The 13,520-nt window shown below is 66.0% G+C and overlaps 1 protein-coding gene across 2 annotated transcripts; it reads right to left on the bottom strand.

The window, feature by feature from the left end:
• Nucleotides 1-375: 375 nt before the first annotated feature.
• On the bottom strand, nucleotides 376-12,594 carry Gabrd (gamma-aminobutyric acid type A receptor subunit delta). Of its 2 annotated transcripts, XM_026414893.2 has the most exons (9): nucleotides 12,526-12,594; nucleotides 6,949-7,061; nucleotides 6,585-6,652; nucleotides 6,277-6,497; nucleotides 5,050-5,132; nucleotides 2,308-2,445; nucleotides 1,621-1,776; nucleotides 1,240-1,451; nucleotides 376-994 (listed from the first exon to the last, which is right to left on the bottom strand). In XM_026414893.2, exons 1-9 carry the CDS (start codon nucleotides 12,591-12,593, stop codon nucleotides 695-697), a joined length of 1,359 nt encoding a protein of 452 aa, XP_026270678.2. In that variant the 5' UTR covers nucleotide 12,594; the 3' UTR covers nucleotides 376-694. The 2 variants fall into 2 exon arrangements, with proteins under 2 accessions (XP_026270678.2, XP_077647479.1); XM_077791353.1 differs by lacking the exon at nucleotides 1,621-1,776.
• Nucleotides 12,595-13,520: the final 926 nt, after the last annotated feature.

The following is a 13,520-nucleotide window of genomic DNA, read 5'->3' as shown; positions in this document are numbered from 1 at the left end:
CCTGACCCGGGCTCTGGGACCTGCGTCTGGGTTTGAGGAAGTGACCCATCACAGCCCAGATGCAGGGCAAGGAGGGCACCAAGCACCCGACACCAGTGTCGCCAAGCCTCTCCTCTCCTCCCTGAGCCCCCAGCCCCAGAATCCAGCAAGGATCCCAACCCCACTGTTGTGCCAGCACAAGGGGCACGCCCACGTGACTGCCCCCCCAGAGGGCACCCCTCAAGCCCGCGGGGCGCCAGCACGCCAGGCTGTCGTGCCGCGGCGGCGACGGAGACCAGAGCGGCTGCCAGGCTGAGGTTTATTTCATGCTGGGACCGAGGAGGACTGGCCACGGCTTCTCCCCCGTTCACTGCCACAGGGGCTGGCCACCGCCTCCTCCCACCCTCTGGCCCCGGTCCCACAGGGCAAAGGCCTAGACACCAGTGTGAGCCTGAGACCAAGGATGCGGAGCCTGCCTCGGCCTCGGGGCCAGGCCAGGCCCACCCCTCTCAGCAACCGTCTCCCTGTTGGAGGGAGCTCAGGCTGGTGGTCCTCCCCAGAAGGACGGGGTCAGAGCGCAGGAGACAGGCTTCCCCTCGTACTGCGCGGCCAGCTGTCCGCCCACCGAGAAACGCAGAGGCGTCCTTCCTCCCCGGAGTTTCCAGGCGGCCTCTGCCCCGGCCGCAGGGCAGGCAGAGGCCGCCGCCGTCCTGCCTCACATGGCGTAGGCTGCCCAGTAGATGACGTTGACAGCCGCAAAGGCCGCTGGGAACACGGCGCGGGCGTAGATGTCAATGGTGTCGGCATCGATGGGTTTGAACCTGGCGCGGATCCCCCCGGGGCCCCCGGGCCGGGCGCCCCCCTCCTTCTTCATCTCCCCTGTCTCCACCGCCACTGACCTGTAGGAACCCATGAGGTTCCCAGGGAGGCCACGCTGCCGGCGAGAGACGGCCAGCTCCTGGGTCACTCCGGCGGCCGAGAGGGAGAAGAGCACAATGGCATTCCTCACGTCCATCTGCACAGCAGGGGACAGGGCTGAGCCCTGGTGGACAAGGCTCCCATGCAGGACCCCACCTGGGCCAGCGGCAAGATCCCCTCTGCACTCAGCAAGCGCCACTGTGACCTGCAGCAGGGCTGAGGAGCCCAGAGTGGCTGCCAGGGCCCGGGCGGAGAGTGACCCGCCAGGAGCTGGCCAGCAGAGGGGGCTGGGGGCAGCTGTCTCTGGGCTGTGAGCCCTGAGACACGCCCTTGGGCGCTCACCTCCGTTCTGGGCTTGGCGACCTTGACTTTGGCCTTCCGCTTCTTCCTGTAGTCGGCGTTGAAGTGGGCGAAGGCGTACTCCACCAGGGCAGCGAACACGAAGACGTAGCAGATCCAGAAGTACACGTCCAGCGCCTTGATGGCCGACGCCCGCGGCAGGGAGGAGCGGGCACTGACCATGAGCGTGGTCATGGTCAGCACGGTGGTGATGCCTGCTGACACAGGTGGGCTGTCACTGGAGCACGGCCACTGCCCCGTACACCTGGAGGGGGGGAGTCCACCAGCCCTCCATCCCCCACAGAGTGTGGAAGGGCTCCTCCGACCAGGCCCAGTCTGCTGCCCCAGGACAGGTGGCACTGGGGGGGGTTCATGCTTCCGCACCCAGAGACACCCTGGCGGGCACTGCTGCCTGACTGATCCAGAAGGAGACCCAGGACATGGCGACCAGGAGGACGGAGGGCATGTAGGACTGGATGATGTAGACGCCGCGGTTCCTCCGCAGGCGGAAGTGCAGGCTGAGCCGGGGGAACTGGCCAGCTGTGGGGACAGCCCACGGTCAGGTGGCCTTCCCTGCCTGACCCACTGACCCCACAGGACAGGAGAAAGAGGCCTTGGCGGGGACTTGGGCCCACGTGAGGCTCAGAGGGGAGACCCAATAGCCCAATGAGCCAAGGGTCTCCCTTGCCCTAGGTCTGGCCACAGAGAGTGAGGTGGCACCGGGCCCCCAGAGACAGGAGAGGAGAGGGCCACGTCCCAGCAGGGCAGGGAAGTCTGTCTGCCTCTTCTGCAGACCCCTCAGTGCACAGCCAGGCTCTGCCAGGACAAGGTGGCCCAGGAGGGCGTGGCCCCTGAGCCCGCCAGTCCTCAGGATCCCCCTCAGCCCGGAGCGCTGGGAGGAAAGGGCCGAGGAACAACAGCAACCCGCCCCCGTCCTGTGCCCCCGCCTGGGCCACTCAGCAAGTGCCCCACAAGTGGCCTTCCAGCTGCGTCCCGGGACCTCAGAGCTGTTTGGGCTCGGCCACAAGGTCTGGGAAGGCACTGCCCTGCGCGGGAGGGAGCCCACGGTACCCGACTTGAAGTTCATCGACTCCGTGGAGAAGTGGTAGCTGGTGATGGTGAACTGGGCCAGCTGCAGCCTGTCCAGCCCGTGGATCTGCTCCTGGTTTTCCGACCAGTAGTAGACAATGTCCTCCGAAGAGTAGCCGTCTGCAGGAGAGCCCAAGGGTGGGCGGCAGGGCCTGGCCCAGCCGCTGGCAGCCCCCGCAGTGACACCCCATCCACACCAGGAGGCCGAGGGTGGAGCTGCCCATGACCGGGACAGAGCCGGCAGCAGGGGGGCTGTGGGCGCTGGGACCACAGCCCACACCTCTGGCAGGTGCCCAGGCCAGCAGTGTTGGCAAAAGCAGGGCCACCTCTGTCAGGGGTGCAGAGGTGCCGGCTGGACCTGCATCAGTGGGCAGCCGGCACCGATCAGCCTGCTCTTCCAGGCCTCTGTCCTGCCCGGCCACGGCCAAGCTGCTCAGGCCTCAGGCTCTTCTCGCCTATAGAGGTCCATCCTGAGGGCTCCCCTGTCTTTTGAGCCAGCCTTGTCCAGACCCCCCACTGCAGGGGCCCCCCATTCCACAGGCCCCAAGAGCCAAGTCTGAGTCCCCCTCCAGGCTATAGAAGCCCAAGGAGCCCACCCAGGGGGCCCACCCCAGGCGGCCCACTCACAGCTCTCCAGGGAGCCCACCCAGGGGCCCACCCACAGCTCTCCAGGGAGCCCACCCAGGGGCCCACCCACAGCTCTCCAGGGAGCCCACCCAGGGGCCCACCCACAGCTCTCCAGGGAGCCCACCCAGGGGGCCCACCCACAGCTCTCCAGGGAGCCCACCCAGGGGGCCCACCCACAGCTCTCCAGGGAGCCCACCCAGGGGCCCACCCACAGCTCTCCAGGGAGCCCACCCAGGGGCCCACCCACAGCTCTCCAGGGAGCCCACCCAGGGGCCCACCCACAGCTCTCCAGGGAGACCATCCAGGGGGCCCACTCACAGCTCTCCAGGGAGCCCACCCAGGGGGCCCACCCACAGCTCTCCAGGGAGCCCACCCAGGGGGCCCACCCACAGCTCTCCAGGGAGCCCACCCAGGGGGCCCACCCACAGCTCTCCAGGGAGCCCACCCAGGGGGCCCACCCACAGCTCTCCAGGGAGCCCACCCAGGGGCCCACCCACAGCTCTCCAGGGAGACCATCCAGGGGGCCCACCCACAGCTCTCCAGGGAGCCCACCCAGGGGCCCACCCACAGCTCTCCAGGGAGCCCACCCAGGGGGCCCACCCACAGCTCTCCAGGGAGCCCACCCAGGGGGCCCACCCACAGCTCTCCAGGGAGCCCACCCAGGGGACCCACCCACAGCTCTCCAGGGAGCCCACCCAGGGGGCCCACCCACAGCTCTCCAGGGAGCCCACCCAGGGGACCCACCCACAGCTCTCCAGGGAGACCATCCAGGGGGCCCACTCACAGCTCTCCAGGGAGCCCACCCAGGGGGCCCACCCACAGCTCTCCAGGGAGCCCACCCAGGGGGCCCACCCACAGCTCTCCAGGGAGCCCACCCAGGGGGCCCACCCACAGCTCTCCAGGGAGCCCACCCAGGGGGCCCACCCACAGCTCTCCAGGGAGCCCACCCAGGGGCCCACCCACAGCTCTCCAGGGAGACCATCCAGGGGGCCCACCCACAGCTCTCCAGGGAGCCCACCCAGGGGCCCACCCACAGCTCTCCAGGAAGCCCACCCAGGGGGCCCACCCACAGCTCTCCAGGGAGCCCACCCAGGGGGCCCACCCACAGCTCTCCAGGGAGCCCACCCAGGGGACCCACCCACAGCTCTCCAGGGAGCCCACCCAGGGGACCCACCCACAGCTCTCCAGGGAGCCCACCCAGGGGACCCACCCACAGCTCTCCAGGGAGCCCACCCAGGGGACCCACCCACAGCTATCCAGGGAGCCCACCCAGGCGGCCCACCCACAGCTCTCCAGGGAGCCCACCCAGGGGCCCACCCACAGCTCTCCAGGGAGCCCACCCAGGGGCCCACCCACAGCTCTCCAGGGAGCCCACCCAGGGGGCCCACCCACAGCTCTCCAGGGAGCCCACCCAGGCGGCCCACCCACAGCTCTCCAGGGAGCCCACCCAGGGGCCCACCCACAGCTCTCCAGGGAGCCCACCCAGGGGCCCACTCACAGCTCTCCAGGGAGCCCACCCAGGGGGCCCACTCACAGCTCTCCAGGGAGCCCACCCAGGGGACCCGCCCCAGGCAGCCCACCCACAGCTCTCCAGGGAGCCCACCCAGGGGGCCCACCCACAGCTCTCCAGGGAGCCCACCCAGGGGGCCCACCCACAGCTCTCCAGGGAGCCCACCAAGGGGACCCACCCACAGCTCTCCAGGGAGCCCACCCAGGGGCCCACCCACAGCTCTCCAGGGAGCCCACCCAGGGGCCCACCCACAGCTCTCCAGGGAGCCCACCAAGGGGACCCACCCACAGCTCTCCAGGGAGCCCACCCAGGGGCCCACCCACAGCTCTCCAGGGAGCCCACCCAGGGGCCCACCCACAGCTCTCCAGGGAGCCCACCCAGGCGGCCCACCCACAGCTCTCCAGGGAGCCCACCCAGGGGCCCACCCACAGCTCTCCAGGGAGCCCACCCAGGCGGCCCACTCACAGCTCTCCAGGGAGCCCACCCAGGGGGCCCACTCACAGCTCTCCAGGGAGCCCACCCAGGGGGCCCACTCACAGCTCTCCAGGGAGCCCACCCAGGGGACCCGCCCCAGGCGGCCCACTCACAGCTCTCCAAGTCCAGCATGCACTCCTGCTCGTCCATGGGGTACTTGGCCAGGTCCATGTCACAGGCCACTGTCGAGGTGATTCTGACCAGACACACGTGCTGTGAGGCCCCGGAGCCTCTGCCAGGCTGGCAGCCCCCTGCTCCCACAGATAGATGTCCCTGCACCAGCCCAGAGCTGCCTGCTTGCCAGGGGCACCACCTTGGGCCTGCGGCTGCCCAGTCTTTGTCTGCCAGCTGCCCAGGGTCAGGGTGAGGCTGAAAAGGGCGCCCGCAGTGGATAGCATTCATCCTTGCCATCTTTAAAAGTGCCTGCTATTTGTCCAGGTGGGGGACTCATGAGGCCAGGCCCAGCCTGGGGTCCCTTGCCTGGGGCCCAGAGCTCTGATTTTCTGGGAGAGACCAGATATTTAGATTCTGATGTGAAAGCTCCTGACTTTTACAATATTGCCACTGCATCTTTTAAAGGCATGTGCCTGGACAGTGTTCAAAAGGTAAATACGTGTTCCCAGCAGCGGAAAGACAGAAGCCACACAGGCCCATCCACAGAAGAGCAGATGAGTACCACGTGGTAGAATATTACTCAGTCAAGAAAAGGAGGGAGGCACTGCTGTACCACAACACGGATGACCCTCAAAAACATAATCTGCAGGAAAAGCCAGATACAGGTCCAGCTGGCTTCCACTGAGACAGGATGGCAGAACAGGCACGTCCATGGGGACAGTGAGTTGGTGGCTGCCTGGGGCTTTAGGGACCAGGACAGAGTGACTGCTTTCAAAGGGTATGGGTTTCTTCTTGGGGTGACAAGATATTTGGTTTTTTTTTTAATACCTTTATTTTACTTATTTATTTTTATGTGGTGCTGAGGATCGAACCCAGTGCCAGGAGAGTGCTCCTCCACTGAGCCCCGGCCCTAGCCCAGGACGAGGTGTTTTGAAGCTGGGTGAAGGTGAGGCGGCTCAGCGTGATAACTGCGTCAGTGCCACTGGGCTGTCGTGGGGGTGATCTGTGTTCCTGAATTCAGCCCCATTCATAAAACAGAAAGGCCCCGTCCTGGCCAGAAAGCCCGCCTGTAGCCTCCGGCAGCAGCCCTGGCAGTGGATGTGGTGCCCTGAGCGGCTGCTGGGAGCTGGGGAGGGCCCCGAGGCCCCAGTGCCCCTCCCGGGCTCACAGCAGAAGTGTCCTGGCCTCCCGGCCAGGGGCGGCACAGCACGGAGGGCCCAGCTCACCGGATGCTGTAGAGGATCACGCCGTCAGGCTGCAGCCGGATGAGCTTGTTCTCCACCGTCACATCGTGGAACCAGGCGGACTTGGCGTTCACGATGAAGGTGTCGGGGAGCCAGAGCTTGTCCACGAAGCGGCTGTCCAGGCCCAGGGTCTCGTTGGTGTGGTTGTAGGAGAGCCGGCTGTCCCTCCAGCTCTGGTGCAAGAACACCGTCATGGTGTATTCCTGCGGGGGGAGCAGGGCGGCAGGGGCAGGGTCAGCCCCGGCTCCGCGGAGACACCGGGCCTGGCCGGCAGCGCAGGGGGCACCTACCATGTTCACCTCTGAGATGTGGTCAATGCTGGCCACCTCCAGGGCCAGGGCCACGTTCACAGGGGGACCTGTGAAGGAGCAGGGGGTACTGGAGCCAGCACGCAGGGCCCGGCCCCGCGCCCCAGCCACCCCACCGTGCCCAGAGGGGCCGCACGGGAGGCCACAGCCCAGGCCCCTAAGGGAGCCATGGCCTGGGGACATGGGCGCCCCTTCTCCCGTCTCCCTGGGGCCTGGGCTTGAGGCCCAACAGACCCCGGGGGAGAACCAGACCCCTTCACCAGCCAAGAGTCCAGCAGGCTGTGCCCACAGTGATGGGGCACACGGTCCTGGCCAGCCCGCGCTGCCCCTCCAGCCCTACCCTCACCTCCGATGCCGGGCCTGAAGTTGCGGGCGTAGCCCTCCATTAAGCCGTCCAGGTTGGGGAGCCAGGATATCTCCAGGTTGGAGCCCACGTAGTCCCCAATGTCATTCATGGCTCTGGGGATACGAAGCAGGTGGTCACCGCAGGCAGGGCACCAGGGTCGGAGCCCCAGTCCCTTCCCTGGGGGGATGCCTGGGCTGGACAGACAGGGAGGGCGAGGTGGGAGCCCCTCCAGCAACCTGGACCGGACTTGAGGAGCCCGGAGGCCCCGGCCCTTCTCTCGGCCTTTCTGTGCCCTCCTCACCCTACCTCAGGGCCACCCTGTGCGGCCCCAGCGTGCACTGAGCCCCTGGCTCCCCGATTTCCTCCTGGCTCCCTCCTCTGCTCCCAGAGAGGGCACCGCTGAGACCAGGAGGAGGCCTCCACAGAGTCGCCCTCTGGGCTTTGTCCCCAAGCAGCCACAGCCCCCATTGAGTCCTCCCAGCAGTGGCCTGAGGGGAAGGAATGTGCAGGAAGCCACTGGATGGGGACCCAAAAGGGCCCAGGGGGAGGGTCCAGGCTGGGTCCCCAGATGGCCATGTGCTTCCGAGGCTGAGCCTGACCCACAGCAGCCCATGCTGTCCTTGTCCTCCCAGACGCACCGTAGTGCCAGAGCCAGGGAACCCCGCAGCCCGCCCACCCACCCGCTCACCTGGACGGGGCTGGACAGCGTCCCCCCAGGCTCTCGTCCCCTGGAACCTCAGAAGAGGTCTACTTTGGAACAGGGTCTTTGCAGGTGTGATCAGTGATGGCGAGGCCCAGTGCATCAGGTGGCCCTGAACCCTGTGACCCCGTCCTTAGGAGGAGAGACGGGCAGCGGGAGGCAGGTGCAGACCAGGCAGAGAGCAGCCCCAGGACTGTGGGCCACCCGAGGAGCGGGACCGGCCAGCTTCCCCAGACTTTCTAGACAGTTCTGGACTGTGGCCTCCAGAAGTGTCAGAGCTCAAGCTTCTGTGGTTTTGAGTCCCCTCATTTGTGACCACGTGTCACATCACCAGTCCTCCTGTCCACAGCAAGGACAGCCCCCACAGGGGAGGAATGGAGGCAGGGTGCTCAGGAACAGCAGGAGCCGGGCCTCGGGTCACCTTGAGCCCTGGGCCTGGCCAGTCCTCAGGGGAGACGCAGGGAGGGGAGGGGCAGGAACTGAGCCAGTAAAATCCCAGTCCCCCCCAGAGACACCCACGCCCCACACCGGGCCACTGGCCACCACAGAGGCCCTCAGGCCCCTCCATCCTGGGCTCCTCCAGACGCTGATGGCTCCCGGCCCCAGCCCACCTCAGCCTCATGCTTCCTTGGGGACAGGGACGGCAGCCTGGGCTCACAGCACACCCTCCCCCTGCCTGCTGCAGCCAAGCCCGAGGCCAGCCGCCAGCCCCCTCCCGCCCCACGCCAGTCCCTCCAGCCGTGCCTCCTCCCCAGACCGCATCCCTCCCCTCCCTGTCACCCAGCTCTTCCTTCCCGTGGCCTCCCCTGCCTCCCCCACCTACCCACCTGCCGGCCCCTGGGACCTCCGGCCCCTCCTCTCCTTCCCAAAGGTCACCCCACACGGATCACCCCCCCGGAGTTCTGCCTGAGACACAGCCCCAGGAGCCCCTCGGAGGTTGTTCCTAACCATCCATCTGTCCATCCACCATCTATCCACAAATGTCATGATGCAAGTCCCCCTCTGGGGACACGGCTGAGCCATGAGCAGAGCCATAGCCCAGGCCATGCAGGGGTCCAGGACTTACGGGGGGAGACAAGTGGCCTTAAGTGTGATGAGAGCCACAGAGGGCAGCAGGGGCAGGGAGCCCCTCTCCTAGGAGGCACAGCCTCCCTGGGAAAGTGACCCCAGAGCCCAAAGGCCAGAGTGGTCAGGGAGAGGCGGGGAAGGGGCTCCAGGGACGGTCGGGCTAGGCTCAGCGTCCAGGCTCCGCATCAGGATAACCCAGGAGCCTCCATCCAGAGCCAGGGCAGGGGCTCTGACAGGGGCAGCTGGTCACGTGGGGGCTTCTGAGGGAGACCTGAGCGGTGGCTGGGGAAGCAGCCCAGCCTGGCTCTCCCTGCTGCTGCCTGGCCAGCTCACTCCCAGGCAGGCCCCAGTAGCCCCAGGGCCGCCCAGTTAGAGAGGCCTCGTGCTTAGGTACCCAGGCCCTCTCTCCTCATCTAAGCCACTTCTCTTCGGAAGACGTTCAGCTAATGGACTTCTGCAGGTCTCTGATCTTTCCTCTGAGCACTTGGACACATCACAGTGGACAGGACCAGGCATCAGGGTCTGCTGTCCATTCCAGCGCCCACACGCCCTACCCACCCACCACGGCAACGGCCAGAGCAGGCAATGTGCTAACAAGAGGTAAGATGGCCTTAAGGAAAGTCCAGGACCCAGAAAAGCACAAGTAAGAATGCAAATGGACCAGGCACGGTGGCCACCCTGTGACCCCAGCTACCCCCGAGGTGAGGCAGGAGAATCGCAAGTTCAAGGCCAGCCTGAGCAACTTAATAAGAAGGGCTGGGGTGTAGCTCAGTGGCTGAGGGTTCCTGGGTTCAGTTCTCAGAGAGAGAGAGAGAGAGAGAAGGCAAAGCCGCCCTGAAGGTCAGATATAAAGAGTTTGAGTTGTGCTTTATTTCTGGACCAGTCCAGCTGCCATCTAGCTGCATGAGGCCATCAGGAGACACTCCTTTCTGGTCCCCACTTCTCGCTTGTCTCAGGCCAGTGACACATGTGTGCACTTTCCCTCGCCCCAGGCCAGGAGACAGTGCCCACGAAGGTCACCTGGAGTGAAAAGGGAGGAGCCCCCACCCTGTGCCATTTCTCTCCTGGGAAGGCAGTGTCCATTTTCCTAGCCGTGAACAGAGGGGAAGGGCCTGGGTAGAGTGTGCTTCATGCAGGACCCTGGGCTCCGGAGGCCCCACTTTCTCTCACTCTGATCAGGACCCACAGGGCAGGCAGGGCTGCAGCCACAGGAGCTCAGCACAGGGCAGGACGTCCCCCTCCCCCTGGCAGCTCATGGAGGTCTCGGGAGAGGGCTCCTGGCTCCTGGCATGCCGTGGAGTCGGGGCGTCCTGGATTGGGCCTCCTTTGACAGAGCAGCTCAGAGACATGTGCCGGGCTCCCGGATCTCCGTCAAGGTCAGGAATTCAAACCCATGGGGCAGAGCTGTCACCTCGGGCTGCTCCTCATGCCAGAGGGCCTCCCTCCCATCCTGGCCCCTCTGAGAAACAAAGCGGCCCCTGTCACTTGCCTGTACCCCTGAGGACAGAAAGGGACGGTGGGCGCAGCTGAGCCAGGCAGTGGGGCTCCTCCCTGCAGGCCCGTCCACCCAGCCCACCAAGCCCACGGATCCAACAGCTCTGCTTTTAGAGCCACACGCCTCACCGGCGGCATCCCAGTTACCAAGGCAAAGAGAAGCACCCCAGCCATCGCACTGCGAGCTCCGGGAGATGGAGGCGCCAGCAGCGGGGGTGACACCCACACAGGCATGCAGTTGGCAAGCTCAGTGCACGCTGTAGGGGGGGTCCTCCGAGTCGGGCCTGACCCACAAATATGGCTCAACACACCTGCCTCTGATCCCCCAAGCCTTTCTCACCAGCAACCACTGGGAAATCGAAGGAGGGGTGAGCCAGAAGAGTCCCACTGTCCCCCCACAAAAGTCCAGGAACCAGGACCTGGAGCCTGAGGGAGCAGGAGGCCACTGTCTAGAGTGGAGGGGATTCAAAAGCTACTGGACAGGAGGCCCTGTGTGGAGGCCCACGCTATCTGGAGGTCACTCAAGGGCTGCTGTCCCAGCCCTTTCCCACTCGGGGACAGCCTTAGTCCCTGTGCCATGCCAGGCCGTGGCCCCGCCAAGGCCAAGAGCAGGAAGGTTGGGAGAACCAGCTAAAAGGACAGACACTGAAACGTGGTAAGATGACAACATTCTACCCCAGAGGATGGAGGCAGCGTAGTGGCACCTGGCATCTGCCACCACACAGGATGGGAACGCCCGCAAGCCTCAGACCTTCCTCCCCCTGGGGCTGGGGTCTCCCAACTTTCCTGCCCTGGAAACAGCTCACCATCCCTTACCCAAGGCCCCAGAAAGCCACATACATGTCAGGATCCAGAACGCTTGGGATTTTAGGAAGGGAATGTGCTGCATATACAGACTTGGGGGCGGGGAGGCTGGAGACTTTCCCAGCAGGAGATCTAGAAACAGGCCCTGAAAGAGGGGAAATAAACACAGAAACCCTCCGGCCACAGCAGGACAGGGCTTGCCACCCAGTGAGTTTTGCTCAAACTTTGGGGTTTCAGAGCTGCTTGAATTTCAGACTGGGAGAAGGGACTGAGGGCCTGGGCCAGCAGCAGACCCCCATGCCTGCAGCTCTACCTCTCACGGCACCTTCCTTGAGTTGACGTCAGGAAAGGAGAGGGGAGAGAGGTCCCCAGGGACTGACAGAGAACAGGACTGCTCAGAGGCTCGCTCTGGGGTCTCCAGCCCCATGGCCACACCTATAGCCTTCCCTTCTGGGCCTCTCCCCCACCACCCTCAGGGAAACTCTGAACCCCCATGATATGCTGTGGGAGTGCCCACAGCCACAACACGGGCTGATGTCCAGCCATTTCTGGTTCCTAACAGTCCGCTGTCCATCAGTCAGGTGACCCAGAAGTCCAGGGTGCTGGGGGGCTGTTTTTCTACCTTCTGCACCAACACGGTTTCCAGAAAGACCTCTCAGTGGCCTCTCAGGACTCATGGCAGGTGGCTGGGCTCAGTGCGGGGCCCAAGGTGCCCTGGTGACCAGGAGCCCATTTTAGATCCCACAGAGGGAAGAGCCGGGATGTGCTGGAGGCCAGAGGGAGGGGGCTCCAGCCCGGGGTGGGGGCTTTCTTCCCAGCCTCCTCCCTCTCTGGAGAGGCAGGCCTCCTCCTTCCCCCACAGAATAAACCCAGACTCTCTGCTGTGGGGGCACCTGGCTGCCATCCAGCTGCACACTCCGGAGTTCAGTCCGTGCAATTTGAAATGGCTCCTGAACGGAAACCCGGGAGCGTCCTGGGCCCGCTACTGGCACAGCGGGATGCGCCCTGCCCGGCCCGAGGCCTCCTCCCCTCCCCACCCCCAGCGCTCGGGTCTCTCCTTTCTTCTGCCCGCAGCTTGTCCTGCGAGCCTCAGCCCCGCGCCGGGAAGGGCAGCAGCCAGGCCCGGGTCGGCCAGCCCCGTGCGGTGCGGCTGGGGACACCCGACCGGTCTTCTTCCGCGGGGGCGGGAGGAGCCGGGAGCGGCTCGACGCCCCGGTCTGGCCCCGCCGCGCCGCGTTCAGCACCGGGACGGCGGACAGCACCTCGGCCGCCCGAACGAGGGTCGCGGGTCCTGCCGCCGCCGGGCAGCGAGTTGGGAGGGGAGCGCGCGTGGGGGCATACCGAGGTGACACGGGGACGAAGACTCGGGTCCGGGTGCGCGAGGTTCGCAGTGGCCTCCACCCCGAACTCGGGTTCGGGCCGGCGGGGGACCCAGCCATGGCCCGAGAGCGCCCCGGCACCCAGGGGCTCCCGCCTGTTCCGCACCTCCCCCGGCCCGGGCGCCCGCTCACCTGGCGCCGCGGCGCGGCGGCGCGCACAGCAGCAGGAGCGGGGGCAGCAGCCAGGCCAGAGCGTCCATGGCCTCGCAGGCTCTGCGCGGGACGGTCCGGCCGGCCTGGACGCACGCAAAGTTGCTTCGCCCGCGGCCGCCGCTGCACCAGAGGGGCGGGAGCGCCGGGGAGCGCGGCGCCGCGCGAGGGGCGGACGGAGCGCCGAGCCCGCCCCGCCCGCCCCGCCCCGCGCGCCCGCCCCGCTCCAAAACAGCCCCGAGCTGCGCACCCTGCGCCCCGCCCTTGCCGGCCGCGCCGGGACCCCCAAACCGCTGCCCTTGCCGCCGGCTGCAAACCGGCCCCTGCTCGTGTCTGCCCAGGAAGCGCCCCGGGCGCCATACCCACTGGACACGGTGGACCGACGGGCAGGGCAGAACCTCGTTGCATAGCGGGGCTTCCCGGGGCTGTCTGGGGGCACGGGGATGTCTCAGGTCCGGGGTTGCTGGTTCTGGCAGCCTGGGCTGGGGGCAGGGAAGGTTAAGGCGCCCCGGCGACGTCCTCTCCGGTCAGGGAAGACCCACAGGCGCTGCATCTTCTAACAATGCCGTGCCAACAGCCCTGCTCCCTGGGGACCTTCCCTGAGCACAGAGGAAGGTGGCGCTGCTCAGCAGTGCCCCATGGTCCCTTCACCTGTCCACACCCCCTGGGAGGGCCCTGCAGGCGGCTGGGCCCTCTAGTGAGATCTGCCCCCACCTCTGTGCCCCCAAAGGGCTGAGAAAGTGGAGACCTCACACCTGCACTTTAATTCTTTCAAAAGTAAAATTTGCACAATTTCCCTTAAAAAGCTGATTACGGACTTTACTCATCGCCTGCTTTGCTTCATTCAGGGCTGGGCACCTGTCAACTGACAGTGTAAATGAGCTTCTTGTGCAAACATTTTAAAAGGGCAGACTGTCCTCCAGTGAGCTAAGTCCCCTTGCATGACTGGCCACTGGCCACAGCCATGGATGGAGGGC

Source organism: Urocitellus parryii, chromosome 11 (assembly GCF_045843805.1).
Source record: "Urocitellus parryii isolate mUroPar1 chromosome 11, mUroPar1.hap1, whole genome shotgun sequence".
NCBI lineage: Eukaryota > Metazoa > Chordata > Mammalia > Rodentia > Sciuridae > Urocitellus > Urocitellus parryii.
This window is presented reverse-complemented; position numbering and strand designations above follow the sequence as displayed.

Coding starts and splice junctions, on each gene's coding strand:
- Gabrd (XM_026414893.2), bottom strand. CDS start 12,593: ATGGACGCTCTGGCCTGGCTGCTGCCCCCGCTCCTGCTGCTGTGCGCG. Junction 5,133..6,276: donor GTGATCCTCTACAGCATCCG/GTGAGCTGGGCC, acceptor GTGTCTGGTCAG/AATCACCTCGACAGTGGCCT. Junction 1,452..1,620: donor GCCCGCCAGGGTGTCTCTGG/GTGCGGAAGCAT, acceptor CTGTGTCAGCAG/GCATCACCACCGTGCTGACC.